The following is a 22,382-nucleotide window of genomic DNA, read 5'->3' as shown; positions in this document are numbered from 1 at the left end:
ATCGAATCAAGTGCATATAGGCACAATTTAAATATCACTTGATTTAAAAAGTTGGCATCTCTAAGTATATTACTAAACGAGATAGTAGAAAAACAAACAAAGTTGTCCATTATTGGCTACATCAATAAGAGGTGTCTATGATCTGGTTCTGGTTTCGTAAATTTTTTCCCTTTTATGTTTTTTCATGTAGCAACATTAATTGTTGTTTGGGTTAAATGGTGTTCCATTTTAAGATATTTTTAATAAATCTGTAAATATCAACTAAATGATAAGGTGTTTATGTAAGAACACTTATTTTCACTAATAAAGATAACTGTTTTTAGTTGATGAGTGCTATATTTTGTAAGTAGGTCATTAGTATCGTTACTGACTTGGTTACCGGTACGTCAGTATCATCATAATTATCAAATTTATCTATGAGCTAGATAAATTTAGTGTTTGGTATTGGATTTTCAGAGTGTTAAACTAAAGTGAACGTCGAATTGCTGAATTCATGATCGAGGCAGCCTGTGGAAATGGCAGAAAATGATGATTATTTAGATTCTATTGACAACAATCATTTAGACGGACCCAACGGTTCCCTGAATATGACTGACAGCAGCCTCGGGGTAAGCGCAATCATATTATACAATATTTACGTTCATATACGCAATAGAGGTACCGGTACGAAAACAATAACAAATATTGTTATTGTTATTTGGTAATGAGACCGACAGTACTAACATCAACATAATATCAGTTATTTACCCAAATGGAACTTTCTAATTCCCTATTTACTTTGAATTTCCGTAGTTTTGACTCACGGTATCATTAAAGTCTGACTGGACGCGTGTAGTGTGAGTAACTGTATTGATAACATGTTTTGTACATTGTTAATTCATTGAATTCAAATGATGAAAGCATATAACATTATCTAGGCCAAATTTCTATTTGAAAAAAAGTGTCACAGTAACTTGTGTCTTAATCAAGTAATGGTTGGATAAATATTTTGTTGAAAATATGATTTTGTGCCAAATTGTCCATTATTCACACAAAATTGGAAAGGTGTGGAAAAGTGTTATTCTAGTAGTTTCAGCTAATAGTCAAAGTAAACTTTATTAACTTTTTTGTGGTAATGCACTAGTATTTATTGTGTCCTAAAGGGTAATAATTTGAGTGGTTTAGTGAATACTAAATATAGATAAATTAATTTTTATATTACAATTCTATATGTTAGAATACAGATTTGTGTTAATGTGGATGCTGTTACTAAACATTCAATAAATATTTTGTGTATATTACATTCATTGAATTTAATTGAGTAATTCATTCACATATAGTTGCTACACAATTTAAAATACATGTATAAAGCTTTATAGACCACACAGTTCAAGATATTAATTAATCATTGTAATATTAGGTTTGGATGAAATATTTCCTTTGCATATTCAAATGCTATTTCCAACACAAAAGTTAAGGATTCATGTATATCTTTTGCTTTGCTAGCATGTTTACAATTTGTCAATCATCCTTAGGGACCTGTGCAATTTTCCAGGGTGAAAAGTGCATGACATGATCAGCTTATATACATCCAACTGAAGTACTTATGCCTCCTCACATTAAAGGAAGAGGTTTGGGCCGTAGTCCATCATGATGCCCAAGGTGGATTAATTGATGGTTGGATTTTTAAACTACTGGCCAGTCTAGTGTCAGAAATTTCATGTCACCCATTTTCTGACACGCATAAGGGACTGCTGTCATTAGAGAACATCAGGAAACCAGGGGAAGTACCCTCTGTGCTAATTTAGGATATAGATAATCTATGTTACTTTATGTGCTGTAGACAAATATCATCAATAATTATGGTAAGACATTGTTCAAATGTCTTGTATGCTCACAATCTATGCATCCACAAACCGCATTTCTGTGCTTATTTTTTTTTATTTTTACATTGAAGACCAAATATTCTGTATGTTATTATTACTTGTTTGTATGTAAACAACAGGTATATTTATTGTCAAGTATATATTTTACAGTGACATTTGTTTCATAGATATGAATTTGCCTTTCCTTTTTGCTCATATATTTTTAGTTTTATTTTATCATTGTTACCCATGGCTATGTATTTGAAATGTTTCTCATGAAATATGTAATACTGAGGCACATAAACTATGCATGCTAAATGTGGTAGCGATTTGTTGGTTAGTTTCCAAGTAGGAGCGTAACTAGTGATCTGTTTGTACAGGGCGGAGATGAGGCTGCTGGTGGCGCGGTGCCCGACCTGGCCGCCATCAAGGCGCGGGTGCGGGAAATGGAGGAGGAGGCAGAGAAACTGAAGCAAATGCAGACAGAGGTTGATAAACAGATGAGCATGGGGAGTCCGCCCGGGCTCAGTAAGTGAAAAACATATTTTTTATATTGAATTAGATGCACTAGCTTTAAAATAATTAATGGGTAATTAGTGGTCATTTAGAACTTATTCAACAATAAAAAAATATTTTCCTTGCAAAGATATTTAACAAAAATTATAAGTATAGTAAAAATTGTCATATTAGTTTTTTAATTATAATCTTTAATGACACATCCTTATGACCATTACCATTTTTTTAACATAAATTCTATTTCAAATTTTATTGATCAGCAAGCCCGTTAAACATGTCATTGGAGGAGAAAATCGAAGCCGATAACAGATCGGTGTACGTCGGCAATGTAGACTACGGCGCCACTGCCGAGGAGCTAGAACAACACTTCCACGGATGTGGATCTATTAATAGGTGAGTTATGGTTCTGTCTGTTTAAACCCATTTGTATAGAATATTAGGGCCGATGTACACAATGTTTTATTATTAAATAAAAATGCACTTCTAATATAATAAATATAATTCTATGGGTGAAAATTGACTTAAGTAACATTTTTTGTGGCACAAAATTTCATACATATTTAAAATGAGCACTTTTTTTTTAATGATGAGTCTAATTTGCTGTCCGCCTGATGGTAAGCGATGTTACCGCCCATAAATAGCAGAAACACCATGCCACACCTTAAATTACAAAGTATTGTTTGGTATTCTACTGCACTCGACATCCTGAGACATGAGATATTAAGTCTCAATATGTCCAGTAGTTACACTGACTACAATGTTATTCAAATCGGAACACAACAGTTACTCCACACTGCTGACATTTGACATTGCGGTGGTCCCTACCCAGACGGACTCTCTCATATGAGAGACCTAACACCAGTAGTTAGTTAACTTTTCTTTTTTTTTACTTCATTAAAAATTTTCGAATAAAATGTCACTTAAGCCAATTAGGCTTTCTCCCGTCGATATTATTGTGGAGTTGATGTTTTTATTTTTGTCCCACATGTTTTTAATAAAAATACATATCATAATATGATTTCTGCAAATCATTTAATGTTTTTATCAAGTATATTCTTTTGAATATATTTTCTGTATATTTTAAGTTTTTTTCTTTTAAATGTTACAGGGTTACAATATTATGTAACAAATTCGATGGTCATCCCAAAGGATTCGCGTACATAGAGTTTGGTGATAAAGACAGTGTACAGACAGCGATGGCAATGGACGAATCGCTATTCAGAGGGCGACAAATAAAGGTGAGTCAATACCATAATTATTATAAAACATGAATGGTCACATATTAAGCCAGTTTAATAAGAGGCAGCTGCATTCAACAAAATGTTTACGCTTAGAAAGTATCCCATAATTTAAAGGGCAAAAAAAAATAATTACATGTTAGCTAGGAGGACGCCAATTAACCATTGTATTGCAATCATTAGGAAAATCATGATAAAATTCAAAGTGCCCGTTTTGGAAATTTTAAATTTGTGCACATTAAGCATTAATTTTAAATAGTATTAAATTAAATTCAAAGCCTCTAATAATATTATCTTGAATTGAAAATAAGCTTGGTGAAGTATCTGTTTACTGACTATGCTTTTGTCTATTTCTTCAGAAAAAAAATGTGGTGTTGAGGCTTGTGAAATGTTTTAGGAATAGCATTGATAATGAGTATAATCAATGATTATATTGAAGCTGTTGAATGTTACTGTAAAAACGAATAAAATTAAAAAAAATGTTCCATGTCTGTCTTTATTCTATATTACCTAATGCAAGGGAGAATGCACAAATCTAGATTATTCTTTAAAGTGAGGTTATGGCCATGGAAAATTATATATAATTTATTAAATATTTTTAAAAATTACTTAGATAAATGTTTAAAATAAATTCTTTACAGTTTGAGTTTTTTCAATAAAAACAAGACAATTTTGATTATATTTCCGACATTTTCGATATATTTATTGATAACAGCATTTCCTTCAAAAGTATTTTTCAGTTAGATGGTTAAATCATTTTTTTTTAGGTTTTTTTCAATTATATTAGACAATATTAATCGTATTTTCGTTATTTTTTATGTGGTTGTTGAGATTGAAGATTAACGCATGGCTTTCACCTCTTCCTGACCATAAGGAAGAATTAGAAAACACTCCCATAATGTTTGACAATAACATTTTTGTCAAAAGCTTAGCATAGGTATTAATTATGCTACGTAATCGAATTGTAAAAATATCCATATTCAATGATTTTTACAAAATAGCGATATTCTTTAAAAAAAATCTTTTTTGCATTCGTCGGTAATACTAGTAAAATTAATTAATTAAATTAAAAGGCAATATTGTATGGCCTTGTCCATATAATATTATATTCCTAGGTAATATTTTTTCTCTTATGATACCGACTTCGTCCTGGATATTTTCTTGGTGCTCGCATGCTATTGGTATGTTACGCGGCGTCAATTTGCCCACTTGTCATTCGCAGGTGATGCCAAAGCGCACGAACAAGCCGGGGTTGTCGTCCACGAACCGTCCGCCGCGCACGCAGCGCGGGCGCGGGCGCGGCTTCCGCGGCGGCTTCTCGCCATACTACTCCGGCTACCGACCCGTGCGCCGCGGCAGGTACACCCCCTACTGACTACCACCACACCCCACCACTCCACCACCCCGCACCACTGCAACTGCCATTATTGTCACACTAACATGAGTTAAGGGCTGCCATTCGTACAACTCCACAAGGATTTGACCAATATTACGGGTATATCTGAATTATTTTTTAAACTGTAGACACTGAATTTAATAATTATCTCAGATATAGCAAATCTTATTTTTAAACAATTTTTAATGTGTATTCTGTGGACACATATATTATTTTTCAAATATCCAAGTATCAGACGTCAACAATTTAAATAATGGCAGACCTACTTGTGACAAATTTATTGTATAGTTGTATGATCATCCACAAAAAGTTTCACTAAATTGTATATTCATTGCAATGTGTTTTAAATGGATGGTGTTGATTGTGTTGCAGTAAGTGCTTAGGTGTCCGTATTATCCATTCAAATTACACAAGATGTTATAAGTACAGTGAATAATTGCAGTTGCAACCTGTTGTAATTAGTTTTATGAGGCTTCAAGTAATGTCTTGTTACTGTTTGTTTGCTAGCTTAATTCAGTTACTTTTTTATTCTCTGGAATCTTAATTTGTGTTTTATAATATAGCGATTGCTATTTTGTTATTATTCTTTGTCAATGGACATTCATTTTTCCTTGGATGATGATAAAATTTTATTATAGGATTTGCATGCAGCAACTATTTCTTATGTATGGCATTGTTAGTCTTATTGGTAAATGGTAAATCATGATTCGCAAACTAGCCTCCCTTACTTATCAATGTCTTAATTAATCAATCTTTTGCCTCTATCGGTGACAAAATAATGATTTATTAATATAAGGCCTTATTTTCTTTCTTTTCTACAAATAAATGGGTAAATTATTATTCTGTAATGGTAATGTGCTCGAATTTTTTTTGACGTGCATTTATAAATATATTTTTATAGTTAAAGAATTAGCATCTTATTTATAAATGTTCAATAACTTTTGTCTATTGAATGTGCTATCATTTCATGCACCCATGATTATGCATGAGTAGGTCTCATTTCGTTGTTGTGATTTAATATATAAAGTACACATTGCAGATCTTTTATGTGCAATAACAGTTCGGTTTATAAGATTATAGACTATGATAACACACAATGATACACACAAGCTATGTGTTTTGTGCACATATTATGCATATTAGCTCGGTGTTTCAGACATCAAATTCTTATAATAGAATATGGCCTTATAGAGACGATCAGTTCAATAGATAAAACTGGGCTATTGAATGTTTATGGCTAAGATGGTTAGGCTAAAGTTTTAAATGAAAGGACATTGTTTTAAAGAATTCTGTACAATTTAGTATTAGCATAACAAAAATTCATCACCACTGTAACTTAAATCCAGCATACTAGTTTCGTAATTTGTCAATCGCGAATAGAAATTACAAATCGTCTCAAAACTGCATAATTTAATTGTTGTCTTATACTTTTATAAAAAAAAAACTGAGTTAGTGAAACCAGATGAATTATAAAAAATGTTTACACAATGAGAAAGTATAAACTATACAACTGTTAAAAATAAAGTTTGTGATAAAAAATATGTATTTTCAGTATAACCTTCTATATCCTATCTATATTTTGACACCATACACATAGTTTCTTGAAAACATACTTGAGCATTGGAATGATCTAAAAGCTTGACACAATTTATGCTGGCGAAAGTTGATGATTTGGTATAAATTAGAGATTTGTGTAGTGTTGAAGGTGTGGCCACAGTAGAGTAGCGCTGTCGGTTGCATGCGGCAGTATCGGGCAGCATTGGGCAGTAGTGGGCAGTAGCGGGCGGTAGTCGCAGCGGTGGTAGTGAATAACCGCGTGGCTTGTTGCAGAGGCTACAGACGCACCATGTATTACTCCCCTTACTGAGTGCGGTAGAGGGGGCCGCGAGCCGCCATATCTCGTATGAGCAAGTGCGTGCGGTATAACTAGTGCGGTTCGCTGTGGCGACCGAGCCCCCGACATTACCTGCTCGCCTCCACCACTGGACTGTAGCGTCGTCTTAATATATTACACCTTGTGTTACTTGTAGGTAAGGAACAATGTTACACCGTTGACTCTAACGTACACCAGATAAATTCAAATGACTTTATTTTGTAATTACATATTGGTATTACATATAGAATGAACTGACAATTAGGGTATGTTGTGCTGTTTTGTATTGTAAGAGTAATGAGTAATGACGCTTTCTAAGTTGTTTATGTTGACTGGTCCGTGTGCCGTCGGACGTTTAAATGTGGTTGATTTGTTTACAATCATTATTGTATTAAAAATGCGTTCGCGCTAGATACGTTTAGCAATACTTAGTGTAACACTCTTGTTGGAGATATAATTTTGTAATTCTGTAATTGAACTATGTTCATACTGTAAGGTGTCTAGACTAAAGTGTAATGTAAATGAGAGCTATAATCACTAGAACTGCTAGTTTAGACACTTCACACGACGTGATTAAATCAACGAGTTTTAGATAAATAAATGCTGAAGGCCTAATCGCGTCGTGTGATCAATGTTAACTTTTAACAAGCTAAATCCATGTACCTCATTAGATAATGATCAATTTACTATATCTCATAAAGTAACATATTATTATGTTTAAAAGTAAAATGTGGCCCTATAAAGTGTTACTGATTTTCCAATGCTACTCAAATGTGATTTGTATAAATATTTGAAATAATTTGTGAACTCAAACACTTCTTACTTCTACAATATTTCATTAAAGGGATCTTGTAATTAATCAACGTCACGGTACAAAGTATTGTTAGATTTGGAATTTTGATAAATAGTTGTGCGTGATAGAACTGTATGTTTGAGATGCAAATTTACGCAGATGTATCCTTGCCTTTAAAACTTGAATATCACTACTTCAAAATACGGTTTCGTTTTGACCGCATATCGTAATTTGTCTGAGTTTTTTTTTTTATTGAAAGCCCACCGTCCATGGCCATCGGTATCCACAAAAGTATTACGTCATAATTTTGGAAACGTTGATGACTTGTGATAAAAAATGTATGACGATTGAGTTTGACTGATTAATTTTAATTTCTAAATCTGCGGTAAGTTATTGGAAAACAGTTGTTTGATGCATAAGTGTTTGGACCAATATACGGCAAAATCTTCGACCAACGGAAGAGTTCATTTCTAGGCAAAGACTTTGGCTTCCAACCATTTTTTACAATCTTCACAGAGCGATCTAAGGGTGCGTACAATTGTGACGCATGCGCGTGCGTCCCCAAGCTCAATAGGCTGCGCTAATGCTGTCACACATTATCAATAACCTTATAAGGTGTATAGGAGACGAGCAGTTCGCGCATTATGCGAGACATGGAGTAAAGTAGCGCGCAACAGTTATAGTCAGTGCGCGTGACGCGCATTGGTCACGTTTGGATGCACCCTTATGATTCTCATGAAGGAAGTTTTTGTTTTATTTTACCGAACTGCAATACTTAATTCTGTGCCAAATTTTGTGACTGCTCTGAATGATATTTATCGTCACAAAATATTCACAATATCGCACGTACGGCAACTTCAGAGCGGTTGAAAAATTTGACATGAACTTTAGGAGAAATCTGAACTTCCTGCTTTTATGTCCAAATGTCGATGTTTTCAATTACGAAACTGTGTGTAGAGAGATAATATCTGTGGTATGTCATTTAATTATTACAATTGACTATAATTTGTCCTATATTTGTAGTTTTTTTATAGAATTGTCCAGGTAGGAACTGTGGTCCCATCTAATTTGTGCTTAAAAATATTATGTAAATAAAATTGACAGTTGACACGGTATCAGCAATGATATAGTATCGAAATCTCCAAAACTGTGGATTCAGTGTTATAGACCTTACGGAGTACATAACTATTACATTAATAACGTTACAACTTGAGTTATTCAATAGCGTACAGTTTGCACGAGACATGAGCTTTCAGTTAGTTGTTGTACGAGTTTAAATTACATCAATACCTACTGTGTGTGCAGTTTTGAAACTATTCTTGATCTTGTTGAAGACCTCTATCATGTTTGGATCCGTTCCTTACATAGCAATGGAAGCGGAAAACTCAAGTCTCGCAGTTACAAACCATTAGATAGATAAATTAGCTGTTTGCTATCCACACTGGTACTATTTTGTTCATGCCGTGAGAGTGGTATTTCAGCTGTCTAAAATGTGAACATCACGAGGATATGTACAAATGTACGTGTGTATTAAAATTTGTTCACGATGTAAAAAAAAATGTAAAATATAAACAGCATAACAATGAAAAATTTTAAAGCTAAATAATTCTCGGAAAAAGAAAAAATAATTTAAGAATAATTTTAAGAGCTGATTTGTTGTTTTATTTTTCTACCCTTATATGGTTAACTTAGTTTAACCAAAGATTTTCATCTTTCTGGTCAAGGAAGATCGGTAAGGTGCGACAACTTGTACTAATAATATCAACGCTCAAGTGTGCTGCATACGGACGTGGTTGCAGAATGTGGACTTTTAGTAACAGATATGTAATAAGACCTAATGTAAGATTCACCTATAAAATTTCTGCAGCATTTTTAACCTTTATCAAAATAAGTACTATATACCTATCCCTAGAGTATATTAAAAAGATTGCGAGCTGCCAATCTGCCACAAGTAATAAATGAAATAAAAACAAGTATCCCAGCTGACGCACTGTGTCGCCCGCTACACAATTTTAGGTAGGAATGTATTAATAATTTAAAATCTGTGGGCGGGCTATACCCATCTCGGAATGTTGAGGCATATAAAATATGGAAAAAGAAAACAAAATAAATCAAGGTAGGTATACCTTGCCTAAACTATAGACGTAGAGTACCAAACGTGTTTATGTATAAAATAAATGCGAAACATGGGCGTGTTTCGGGGTACACAGGAGTGGGCAGAACACACCGAAGTATTTTTCGTTGAATTCGGCAAGTTTCAGGAATGGCTTTTCACACGGGTGAAGCCGCGAGCAACACGAGTATATTATATTTTACGTTAAGGCGATACCTCAAGGTCCATTTTCATACATTTTGTTTCACCTTTGATCTGGTTAACTAAACAAGTATTGGCAAGTAAAGAATTTAAATTCAAGTCTAGTTAGTAATCACTAACTAGACGTGAATTTAAATTCTAGTTCTCGCAGTTGAAAGAAAAACGTAAAAATAATTAATAATCATGGATATTTCGGCCTTTAAAATTTAATATGACGAAATTTTAAAGGCAGAATTTACTTGCCAATACTTGTTTAGTTACCCAGATTAAAGGTGAAACAAAATGTATGAAAATGGACCTTGAGGTATCGCCTTAATCTTAAAATCCTTTTTTATTATCATTAGATAATGATAAGAGGTAAAGGAAAGGGGTCGTTTTTTTTTAGCTTGGTAGGTACTGCATGCATCCTCTGAAAAATAGTAGCTAGTGACTACACGACATGCTCAATAGATTTATGGTTTTAGTAGCTTTTACTTGAGACTCCGCCCATGTGAGCTTTATCGAGGATGAAAGGCCCGCCATATACATTTCCGGGACAAAAAGTTGCCAGGGTCAGTTGTCCAGATTACATGTCCATACCAAATTTCGTGGAGATCGATTCAGTGGTTCAGCCGTAAGAGAGTAACAAACAATTTCTTTGGCATTTATAATATAAATATGGATGAGTAAAATCGTTACTCGCTTAATGATTCTAGCTGAATATCATGAAAATGATAATATAAAGAAACAATTGAGGCGGTTCTGGCCGGGTAGACCGTAATAATTTATGTGGTTATATATATTTTTTGTAATTAAATAATCTCGTTTATTTATTTATTGACTAAGTACCAAGTATATTTCTTTTTAGTATTCACAAAGACAATAAATATTCGATTTAAACTATTTACCGGTTTCCTGATGTGATAATTACCGATTATGTAGCACATTGTAAAACTTGTAAATGTCAAACTCAATTGTCAAAATAGGCGATAGCCGCAGTTGTCAAACATTCATTGTTTTCTTCTTTTCTAGTGTTATTGAGTTCCGTAAAATATGGATACCAATTAAACAATACATATTACCACATAACTATTATAATTTATGTTATATTTGTGAAATTGAGTATTTCAAGAAGTATTCCAAAATGACGGCGATTGGGCCTGAGTTTTATAATTTTTTGTCAATGCTCGAAGAAAACGGAGACAAAATATCCAGTGGAATTACATTAGAACAACCTCCTAATTTTCAGTTTAATGTAAGTGATTAGAAAGTGGTCCATACTGCAAATTAATAATTAAGTTTCATTTTAGTCACATATTAAGAATAAGTATATAATCAGGGACTTTATTCTGGTTACGGGGGCGAATTCGCATTTTTGCAATTGCTGGCGTTCTAATCGAAGGGGAGTTTTGATAGTACTATAGGTAAATAAGTAAAAAAATCCCTATTTACCTAAACAGCAATTCCTTTCCTTCTTCAATTAGAACGCCCATAATATCAAACAGATGATTTCGCCCCCGTTGATTGAATAAGACCCTCTTACTTTAATTACATATTATTATAAAACAAAATCCTCTGTAGCAATATTCTCTTATAAACTCAAAAACAATATATCACATTGGTAGTAAGTATTTCAACCTAAAAAACATATTAGCACATTTCATAGAATTAGCCCAACCTATTGTAATAAAATGGACTTGACAATAAGTATATTTACCCTGAACACCACAATAATTATTAAATTTATTTCATCTTGTGCTTAAAATTTTATATAGTTGGAATTATTCTTCCTTTTTGTACTTTTAAAAGGGTTTATTTATAATTATAGGTACTATACTATTATATAGGATCCCTAAAATATTTTTTCAGAACTCTACATGCTCTGTTTGCAATGGATACTATGGCCCAAGCTTTGGTGAACCAGTGTGTGTGACATGCCATGCGTTTCTGTTCCCTGACTTTCCCTCTTATTTACCTACATCATACTTCTGCAATGAAAAGACAGATGATGGTGACTCGGGAAATGATGAGCCATCAGATCTGAACTATAGTTCAGATCGTAGAGTGAACAGATTGTTCCCTTCCATATGGTATTATAGGGTAAGTGTTTCTGATTTATTTAAAACCAACAAAATATTTATATTAATGTAAAATATAATTAACTGGAAATAATAATTACATCTATTAGTAAAAAAAAATTTGTTCAATAATAAATTGTCATACAATCAACTTCATTTGAATATTAGTGAATGATTAACATAATTTTTTAGTAAATCCTAAAATGGCTACATTATCATCATATGAAAAGATAAAAACATTAAGTATTTTTTTTTCATTCAAGAGCTCTCTGGATAGCGAGACAAGTCCCGAGGATGAGGCCAGCCGTGCTAGTAACTCGGGGCCGGGAGCCAGCAGTAGCGGCGCCAGCGCGGGGGGCAGCGTCACTGGCGTACCCGTCGCGGGTCCCGATGACCAAGCGGGGCAGGGTCACCCGCCGCCCCCGCCTAGTCTAGCGCGCTCTTTGCAAGCCCTCTCTACTCCACGCCCACCTGAAAATCTTGCGCCTGGACTTGTAGAACAACTGCCATCAGAAGGTATAATGTTGGTCAGAATTTAAAAAATATTTGAAACCTATCATTAAATATATATGTTCAGTGGCAGCCTTAAGGAAGCACCCGCTTCTTATGGTATGCTCAATATTCTAGCAATATAATTATACAACTTACCTTTGGGCATATATGAGAGATTATGGACTTTGTTATCATTGGCATTTGTTGCAAGTTCTTATGAAACACATAATATGCAAGTTTTAATAGTAGGTGTGGTTGTGTCGCAGTGCTGCTGTGCATATTCAGCTACCTGGACGACATGTCTTTGTGCGCATGCTCGACGGTGTGCGCGCGCTGGTGGCGGCTGGTGCGCGCGCGCGTGGCGCCGCGACGCTGGGCCGCCTTCACCGCGCGCCGCTGGCCGCTCTACCGACATCTCACCGCCACCATCGACTGGCACAAGGTGTGGTACTTATATGTTAAAAACAAACCTACTACATTAAATATTTTTTTATACAGGCACATCCAAGTAACCTCACTGTACCTCATAGGTGCAGTAGGAACCAGATAGAGTATGTACGATACTCAAGATAAGATATGACAAGTGATTACGCCTCGCCAGGCATTGTGTTATAATTAACAATCTAAAAGGCATAAACCTCAAACTGTTCTTTTTTTATTTCATCTATCTTCCACACAACAACAAAACAAAAACGACGATAATTAATTCAGCAAGTTATAATCCAAATATAATGTAAACCAACGAGGCCTATTGCACAATAATCAGTAATGTTTAAAGTAGGTTCTTATTATTAATTATTACCAGTTCTTATTATTAATTATTAGAAGTACCAGTCTTTGGTTGAGTCGTGTTTCTGCCGCAACTGCCTTGTGCAGATGTGCGTGCAGGCGCAACCCTCCGGCGAGGAGAACGCCTGGCGCCGGAACAGGCTAAGGATCGAACTCAAGGTATTTGCACTTCTTGGATATACCCGATTTTTCATCTTAATATCATAGCATGCATACAGTCTGCATGAGCGTCGCCAGCCGATGGCCCAAGAGGGGGCAAATTGATATGGAGAATGAGAAAAGTATGCATTGTAGGTAAAGTCGAGAGCCTATATTCCTTCCCCACTGCCCTCTCTCGCTTTAATAATAATATAGGGCAGAGCGCAATTGAGCGTACGGTAAGTATATTAGGCAAGGAATTGTTGAATTCATTCGAGTTTTACAACCTCTGGGGGGGACAGCTGCACCTCCCTGCCCCAGCTTGGCGACGCCCTTGCATGTCAGGCAGTCAGTTGCTCAGACTATAGATTGACAAAAAGAATGTATAACATCTTTATGGAAAGTGGGTAGAAACCATAACGTAAGTTAACGTAGTAAGGACACAAGATTTTAATCTCACTAGAAGTACTAAAAGCAATAAAAACCATCGTTAATATCTCTCAAGAAAACGATCTCAAAATCTCAGTACTATAAACATATTTAAATGCATCATATAAATTGGCCCTTTATAGATGTTACGCAACGACCCTCCCGAGGGCATAGCGGCCACTCCGCTAGACCCCAAGTGTTGTCACTGGCAGGCGAGCATCCTCGGCCCAGTCGGCTCGCCGTATGAGGGCGGAATATTCTACCTGTACATACAAGTCCCTTACTCGTAAGTATTACTGACTATGTCACTCTTATTTGTTGAAATTACCTTTTTTACTCGCCCGGTCCGTTGGCCGGCATTGTTTGGGTCAATTGGCGGTAAGTACCCACGCTACGCCACTGAATATTTCTAATTTATTTGCCTTATGTTGTACTTTGACTTATTGTATGGATTTGCGTATAGATACCCAATGAGTCCGCCCGTCGTTCGTTTCCTGACGAAGATCCTGCACCCGAACGTGTCCCGGCACGGCGACGTCGGTATTGACTCGGTGCATCACAACTGGTCGCTGGCACTGACGCTCAGCAAAGTCCTTATATCTATACAGAGCCTGCTCACAGACCCTTATACAGCGGTAAGTGTAATTTTAAAGCAACAATCAGCACCCTTCGAATGTGGCATAAAACACGACATGAACGTCTGTGTCGTTTGATTCCTCGTTTTTTCGGGATAATAGTTTCGTTATATATTTTGCCAGGATAAAATGTACCCTACGATCTTCAGGATGTCAAATTATATCCGTACCTCATACGTCAATTTCATCGAAACCGATTTAGTGGTTCAGCCGTGAAAGCCATTATAATGGAATATAGACAGTGGATAATAGACAGTGTTGTGTGTGTGACGGACATAATTCCATATACTATATTTTAGAGCTGACCGCAACAGTATGTTAGCTCAGAAAACAATAAAAAAACGTCAAGTTATAACAAAGAATTTTACTCAAGTTATTTTTGACAGGTATGCATGGAGCCGGAGGTAGGCGAGATGTACGTGCGAGACAGAGCCAAGTTCGAGTCCCTGGCGCGCCGGTGGACGTGGCGATATGCTATGCACGACTTATTTCCATACTAGGCTACAACCCAAAATAGAACATACTGTATAAATGATCAGCATTGCTTTTCTGTAAAATATTCAAATATGAACCTTAAAACGCGTTATTACAATATACTTTAGTTTTTTGAAGTTACCATGGTAAGATATATCATTGCAATGTAGAAATTAAGTGTAGGCAATACACCATGGTTTAAGCTTTATTATAGTTCATCAACTAATGCTGTTTTCTTTATTAAAAAAATGACGAGGGTGACCTATGTGTACTCACTAGTGATGTAGAAAAATGTATGTAACCATCGACCACAATTTGTAAATAGTAATCATTGAAGGTCAATTTAAGGAAATATATGAATATGATTCAAATATTGAGTAATTGTTTTTATTTGTAATAATTATCTATTTATTACATACCACACGCTTTTTAAAATAATTATTAGTGATATTTAATTAAAATTCCTTAGCATGTAATTTTATCAATAGATTGCAAAAAGAGAATATAACTTATTCCGCATTAAAAAAATATACCACACATTTTAAAATAACATTACGTTTTCACGTTTCTATTCCTCAGCATCTCCTGTGTAAATTTAACTTTATTCCATATTTGTATTAACTTCTCACAATTACATAATAATGGCACGCACTGGCCACTTCCTGGGGCTCTGCAATATCCAGGATAAGGCGATTCACCTTGTTGAAGCCATCTTCTTGTCGATTCAAATATATCTTCTGCGTAAAATGCTTCAGAGATAATCTCTGCAAGTCTGTCCACACTAATCAAGTGAATTGTTGACTGGATTTTCAGTCTGCCCGGAATAAAAAAATGTATATACGCGGCAATCGTCACATTTCCCTGGAATATATTTTAGAATGAAACAATAAAAAGATAAATTGTTTTAACGCTATACAAGGCATTTCTTCTTACTTGAATTTCAATTACGTCGAAATAAATAACGCTATTTGTCATTGTGTAAGTATGGATTACAAGCTCTTATCAGCAGTTACACGTCGTTGGCCTTTATGCGAATATTAACATTTTTCTCAGCTGTTGGATTGTTTTTACTTACGTCAAAAAATGCATTTGTAGAGACACACACACACACACACACACACTTGCACGGCTTAAAAAGATTTGCTTTATGATAAATATGGCTAATTAGGTCAAAAAATGCAAACTCGAGGGCGATATTATATACCTAGTTAATTAATAATGATTAGTAGTCCAAAATTTACCGTTTTAAATTTTCATATTGTATTTATACATGCTATTCAATGAAGGCATTGTGTGGTTTGTCTGTGACACTGAGCTATCGGGATTGAACTGTAGCTACGGTACTGTGTTTTGCGGTGTAGATATATGCTCAGTATCACGCCTAAACTTTCTTCTTAACTGTTTCTCGAAGAATCTCTTAACTTGCTTCTGGATTTGCCCCTCGAACGATCTCTAGACCTGCCTCTGGATCTGCCCCTCGAACGATCTCTAGACTTGCCTCTGGATTTGCCCCTCGAACGATCTCCAGACTTGCCTCTGGATCTGCCCCTCGAACGATCTCCAGACTTGCCTCTGGATCTGCCCCTCGAACGATCTCCAGACTTGCCTCTGGATCTGCCCCTCGAACGATCTCTAGACTTGCCTCTGGATCTGCCCCTCGAACGATCTCTAGACTTGCCTCTGGATCTGCCCCTCGAACGATCTCCAGACTTGCCTCTGGATCTGCCCCTCGAACGATCTCTAGACTTGCCTCTGGATCTGCCCCTCGAACGATCTCTAGACCTGCCTCTTGATTTGTCCCTCGAACGATCTCTAGACCTGCCTCTGGATCTGCCCCTCGAACGATCTCTAGACTTGCCTCTGGATCTGCCCCTCGAACGATCTCTAGACTTGCCTCTGGATTTGCCCCTCGAACGATCTCTAGACTTGTTTCTGGATCTGCCCCTCGAACGATCTCCAGACTTGCCTCTGGATCTGCCCCTCGAACGATCTCTAGACTTGCCTCTGGATCTGCCCCTCGAACGATCTCTAGACCTGCCTCTGGATCTGCCCCTCGAACGATCTCTAGACTTGTTTCTGGATCTGCCCCTCGAACGATCTCTAGACTTGTCTCTGGATCTGCCCCTCGAACGATCTCTAGACTTGCCTCTGGATCTGCCCCTCGAACGATCTCTAGACCTGCCTCTTGATCTGTCCCTCGAACGATCTCTAGACCTGCCTCTTGATCTGTCCCTCGAACGATCTCTAGACCTGCCTCTTGATCCACATCTCAGGCGATCTCCAGATAAGTCTGACACAATTGAAGTAGAATGACGAAGAAATTCCTTGTCAGAATTTTCTATATAAATCACGTTTGGTCTATCCATTATTATACCTGATTTCCTTACTGTTGGTAATAACATTAACTATAAATAACAAACCCTAATTAAACATATCTAACTTTTTATAAATTAACTTCTAAAAACATAATTGAATAAACGTGCTTTCATTGAAATAGTTGTTCAGAATGATGTATAAATAGAGATGGTTCGCGTTTTGTATAAATGATTTTGCATAATAATATGCAATAATTGCTTGTTCTCATGAAATTATTGGGCGGTATGTTGTAATTATTGCGCTCATTTATGAAAACAAATATCAAACTGACATTTTATAGCAGATACGCATCTTACGAAATATGTTGAAATATAGTCCATTGAAAAGTTACTTTTGGGGTTGCGTTTTTTAGAGGACGCAATTTTATTTTTTTGAAGTGTAGGGGGGGTCAGTGTAAAGCTAAAACCAAGTTTGTGGGGTCGCCATCAAACACAACAATTGCTTCATCTGTGCCAAAGCGATTCAGGATCCAAGTAATTCGCGTACAAGCCGACAACCGCGGGTTTGTGTTGTACGTAATGAGAGTACAAAAAAAAGTATTATGAACCTTATAAACACACGTTCTGATGACGTTGCAATGGACATTGCTTAACATTGAATTTCTTAACATTTTCGCGTATAACTTTTTTATTTATAGTTCTACGAAAAAAGTTACTGGACCAAAGTTGTAGAGAATTTAATTTGCAACAAAAAATGTTTTAATTTTTTTTTGTCAGATAAATAGTTATATACATCGTAAAAACCATTTCAACCCCTATTTTCAAGATGGCGGCCGTGGGACAAGGATGGCGACCCCACAAACTTGGTTTTAGCTTTACACTGATCCCCCCTACACTTAAAAAAAAATAAAATTGCGTCCTCTAAAAAACGCAAGGTAAGGCCTAAAAAATGTAACATTTCAATGGACTAATACCAAATAATAAAAGACAACATTTATGTAATTCATTTATTTCTTATATTAACTAGAACTAGAACATAGAAGTCGGATAAAAATAAATTTTAACACAGGACTAAATCAGATAAAACGAGCTTATAATTACAATACGCTTTCTTTTGCTTATGTCAAAGTTAAGGTGAATTAGAAATGTCCATATTATCTGGAGAATTCTTTTCATCAATTATGTCAGGAGCTTTGTTTTCAATAATAGATGTGTCAGATTCCGGAATGGGTGGCAGGCCAGGAGTAAGTTCGCGCGACTTAGTATCGTGAGGCGTTTTAGAATCCCTATGAGAGCGACTCTTCGACCGGCGACTTCCCGAACGAGAACGCTTTCGATCGCGAGACCTAGAACGTTTTCGTTCTCTGGACCTAGTGCGTTTCCTATCTCTAGACCTAGATCTTTTGCGGTCTCTAGATCTTGAGCGTTTCCTCGATCTAGACCTCTTTCTGTCTCTCGAACGGGACTTCTTCCGTTCCCTGGATCGTGATTTTCTTCGCGAACGAGAGCGCTTTCTCCGTGAGCGCGATCGAGACCGGCGCCGCGACCTGGAGCGATCCCTCTTACGTTCGCGCGACTTTGAGCGTTCCCTCTTTGACGACTTAGACGGCGACCTCTCCTTCTCTTTTTCCTTTTCCTTTTCAGGTTCCTTTTCTTTATCGTCCACTGGGGTCGAGGCTTTAGACTTTTCTTCAGAGCCGGTACCGTTTGATTCAACGTTATCTACTTTAGTTTCTTCTTTATCATTCTTCTCAATCTCTTTGGGTGGACTTTTGGACTTTTCTTTTTTATCCTTATCCTTGTCTTTAGAGCTCTTCTCCTTGCGATCACGATCCCGGTCTTTATCCTTATCACGGTCTTTCTCGCGATCCTTGTCTTTATCACGATCCTTGTCGCGCTCCTTATCGCGGTCTTTGTCTCGGGAACGGTCGCGTTTAGAACGCGAACTCCGATGGCGCGACCGGGAGCGTGAACGACGTGTGCTGCGATGTCGAGACCGCGACCTGTAACAAACATTTGTGTTAAAGTAATAAGGTTAAATTAACTATTTAAAAAGTATGATTCAATTATTAAGTAAATGTCCTCAAGTACAGCTTAGCTGTTTTTACGAAACTCATTCTAGTCAATTAAATATCAACGCATAGGCCATTGATGTGAACATCATAGTGTCAATATTACATTTAAAAAATATTGCCTTAAACTTTATAAATGTATATTGTACAATACCTAGTGCGATGCCTGTGCCGCGAGCGGGAACGTCGGGAGCGGTGCCTGGAGCGGGAACGGGACCGCTTGCTCCTGTGACGAGAGCGCGAGCGCCGCGACCGAGAGCGAGAGCGGCGGCGCGAACGCGATCGGGACCGAGTCCTGAGGGAATGCATTACATAGTATACATAAGTACAATCAATTTTACTACTAAAGACAAATAATATCATATACAGATCCTGTGCTAGGATTTTGTATCTTGTTAAAACTTCCATAATTAGTTATAACACTGCAGTTTATGTTAGATGATAATGATTCATCAAAATGAAATCTTCTAGCAGTAGTCTTAAGATTGCAAGGCTAGAAATAATGCTCACAAGAGTAACTCACCTCCTCTTGTCCTTTGAAAGTAATCCAATAACTGGATCAATAGCTGCAGAAATAAGATTCTGGGCTTCCTTCACTCGGCACATGGCCTCTTCTATTTCTCGCTGTGCTGCCTCATTGCTTTTGGTCTGTGGCTTGCAAATAGCTTGAGTGGCATGAAGCACCTATGAAAAAAAAATTGTTTCATTTAATTCCTGACTTAGGTATTAGCTGATTAGTATAATAATAACAATGAAAATACACAACAATAGAGGATGCAGTAGTGTTGATTTACCAAATTTATTGGGTGACATGGGTGTTCAGACAACTGGTTTATTCAGATAATTGAATTGTATACTTTTATGTATACTGATAAAATCATACATTCATAATATGAACATCATTCATCAGAGTGGTAAGTAGGAAATAAACTATGACTAGCTTAAGGAACAAAACATGTTAAACCAATATTGTAACCTTTAAAGAAGTTCTCAATTTGTCTTATGCCTATATTAAGCAATTTTTCAGATCAAATATTTGATACTATTTGATAAGAACTAGGTGTTTGGTTATTTGGTCATTCAGTTAATTAATGCCATACTGTATACTATTTATATATGAATAATTTATGAGATAATCTGACTTATTACTTAGACAATATATAAGAGACATCTCTATTATAATGTTTCCTTTCTGCCAAAGTATAAAATCAACTGTTCATGCACACATATATACAAGGTCTTTACGCCACTGTGTTACTAAACGAAGCCACATATTTATGTTCTTAAAAACAAATCTGTAGATGTAAAAAGGGTAATTATCAAACAAAATAAACATAAATAAAAAGTCATTTTAATTTGATACACCCTAATGCTACTGTTACTGCTCTGAGAATTAGTCGCAGCTGCAAAATTACTTAGTCAGAAAAAGATGTACACTATATTCCCAATTTACAAAATCATCATAAAACAAAGTAGTAAATCAGATATTTTTGGTGAGAATATTCATACTAGACAATATTTGGCACAATATTACCGAAGGTAAAGATAAGTAAGTGGTTTCATATTTATTAACTCAATGTCAAAATAAGTGTATAGTGTTTTCCTATTTGAATATGATAAAGTAAATTACAATTCTAACCTTAATGATTTGTCCATCAATAACGGAACCATTCAACTGCAGTGCTTTCACCAGGCTCTCTTGTTCAGACATTTCAATTAGAGCATATTTATATGTATCCACTTCTCGGTTACAGAATCGTAAATACTTAACCTCCCCAGCTTGGCAGAAGTGGTCTATAAGTTGTTGAGACGTTAGGGACCCCACATCAGCAATCAAAAGTGTTCTTCTGATCTCTTCTATTTTCCTGGAGTCATATGCCGCTGGCACGGGAGGGTAACCGGGCACGCCGGCTGCCGCCATTTTAGGGTCATGAGACTGGATTACTTGATTTGGCGGGACACCGTCTAGAGTGTTTATGACATGTGCCGGTAAACGCGGCTCTACCGTGCTCAAACCAGGGACCAGCGTCCCATTGCTAGACATCTCTAGCGCTCTGTGCTCATCCGGTATCTCACCCGACTGCACCGGGATCACGATCAACGCCCGGTCTATGAACACCGTGTTGGTCATATGCTGCGCCACATTCACTGTCGCAGAATCGTAGTATTTCACGTAACATATCCGCGACTGTACCGGGCACGACACGTCTCTAATCGTCGGATATAATCTAATGTCATCAATTTTACCCAAGTAGCCAAAAAGCGTCTGCATTTGATCTTTTGTCGCTTGTGGTGCGATGTTGGTGACTTGTATCACCCTTGTACTACCGGACACCATTTTCGATGATTTGCACATCGATATCGGATTGAATGTTACTTATACATGTGAAATAAATAAAATAACTATTCGATGAAAAAAAATAACTACATTTTGCAAAAGTTACAATTATAACCAAAAGCACTTTCTCGAAACGGCATTTGGACGCAAAGACGACATTTGTCATATTTTATTGCCAAGTATAAAAAAAAACTTAAGCCATAAACATCCGGAAAGACGCCTAAATTCAGACACGGAATTTAGAATATTATAATATATCGACGGAATTTAAATCCTAAACCAGGATCTCATAGTATAATTTGATCCTTTATCTCGTAATAATCTATATTTAGAATCTGAAAGACAGATGTTGCCTCACTGCCACTATCCAACTCGACTTTATAAAGAAAATGAAACTACCTTGGCAAAGCTTATAAAAACGACAAAATTATTGTAAAAGTTAATTTGTATAATAATTATTCATCTTACACCACGTATTTATCACTTTTTCAATTAAAGAAAAGACTCTGAAACAAAACAAAATTTTATGTAATTTTATTCTCGTCTACCTACTTATTATGTTTTAGCAATTCCTACAGTGTACCACAATTATGGCGGGAAATTAAACTGTCCACATTCGTTCAGTTTCAGAGTTTTTAGAGCTTGTACCTCAGGCTTATACTTATTTAA

General features: G+C 36.2%; 3 protein-coding genes across 6 annotated transcripts; 2 read left to right on the top strand and 1 right to left on the bottom strand.

Annotated features, from left to right (window-relative positions):
- The first annotated feature begins 140 nt into the window (after positions 1-140).
- LOC115447557 (polyadenylate-binding protein 2) lies at positions 141-9,219 on the top strand. 4 transcript variants are annotated; one of them, XM_030174689.2, is made up of 7 exons: positions 141-281; positions 457-608; positions 2,225-2,372; positions 2,621-2,753; positions 3,469-3,598; positions 4,821-4,957; positions 6,825-6,861. In XM_030174689.2, the coding sequence occupies exons 2-7, from the start codon at positions 516-518 to the stop codon at positions 6,859-6,861; spliced, it is 678 nt and encodes a 225-aa protein (XP_030030549.1). In that variant the 5' UTR covers positions 141-281; positions 457-515. The 4 variants fall into 4 exon arrangements, with proteins under 4 accessions (XP_030030549.1, XP_030030547.1, XP_030030548.1 ...); XM_030174687.2 differs by having other exon boundaries at positions 174-342; XM_030174688.2 differs by having other exon boundaries at positions 177-381; positions 6,825-9,219.
- Positions 9,220-10,935: 1,716 nt separating this feature from the next.
- Positions 10,936-15,365, top strand: LOC115447590. Its single transcript, XM_030174733.2, has 8 exons — positions 10,936-11,208; positions 11,823-12,053; positions 12,295-12,547; positions 12,790-12,965; positions 13,349-13,471; positions 14,023-14,165; positions 14,343-14,514; positions 14,901-15,365. The coding sequence occupies exons 1-8, from the start codon at positions 11,098-11,100 to the stop codon at positions 15,012-15,014; spliced, it is 1,323 nt and encodes a 440-aa protein (XP_030030593.1). The 5' UTR covers positions 10,936-11,097; the 3' UTR covers positions 15,015-15,365.
- A 4-nt stretch (positions 15,366-15,369) lies between these two features.
- Positions 15,370-21,882, bottom strand: LOC115447566 (probable splicing factor, arginine/serine-rich 7). The gene is made up of 5 exons (XM_037439201.1): positions 21,015-21,882; positions 19,899-20,059; positions 19,530-19,670; positions 18,674-19,306; positions 15,370-17,220 (listed from the first exon to the last, which is right to left on the bottom strand). Exons 1-5 carry the CDS (start codon positions 21,729-21,731, stop codon positions 16,383-16,385), a joined length of 2,490 nt encoding a protein of 829 aa, XP_037295098.1. The 5' UTR covers positions 21,732-21,882; the 3' UTR covers positions 15,370-16,382.
- Between the last annotated feature and the right edge of the window lie 500 nt (positions 21,883-22,382).

The sequence above is a fragment of the Manduca sexta genome, chromosome 16, assembly GCF_014839805.1.
Source record: "Manduca sexta isolate Smith_Timp_Sample1 chromosome 16, JHU_Msex_v1.0, whole genome shotgun sequence".
NCBI lineage: Eukaryota > Metazoa > Arthropoda > Insecta > Lepidoptera > Sphingidae > Manduca > Manduca sexta.
Note: the sequence above shows the minus strand (reverse complement) of the source record. Positions and strands in the feature narration are given on the sequence as shown.

Coding starts and splice junctions, on each gene's coding strand:
- LOC115447557 (XM_030174688.2), top strand. CDS start 516: ATGGCAGAAAATGATGATTATTTAGATTCTATTGACAACAATCATTTA. Junction 2,754..3,468: donor GGATGTGGATCTATTAATAG/GTGAGTTATGGT, acceptor TAAATGTTACAG/GGTTACAATATTATGTAACA. Junction 4,958..6,824: donor CGACCCGTGCGCCGCGGCAG/GTACACCCCCTA, acceptor GGCTTGTTGCAG/AGGCTACAGACGCACCATGT.
- LOC115447590 (XM_030174733.2), top strand. CDS start 11,098: ATGACGGCGATTGGGCCTGAGTTTTATAATTTTTTGTCAATGCTCGAA. Junction 12,054..12,294: donor CTTCCATATGGTATTATAGG/GTAAGTGTTTCT, acceptor TTTTCATTCAAG/AGCTCTCTGGATAGCGAGAC. Junction 13,472..14,022: donor GGCTAAGGATCGAACTCAAG/GTATTTGCACTT, acceptor GGCCCTTTATAG/ATGTTACGCAACGACCCTCC.
- LOC115447566 (XM_037439201.1), bottom strand. CDS start 21,731: ATGTGCAAATCATCGAAAATGGTGTCCGGTAGTACAAGGGTGATACAA. Junction 20,060..21,014: donor TTGATGGACAAATCATTAAG/GTTAGAATTGTA, acceptor TTTTTTTCATAG/GTGCTTCATGCCACTCAAGC. Junction 19,307..19,529: donor CGGCACAGGCATCGCACTAG/GTATTGTACAAT, acceptor TGTTTGTTACAG/GTCGCGGTCTCGACATCGCA.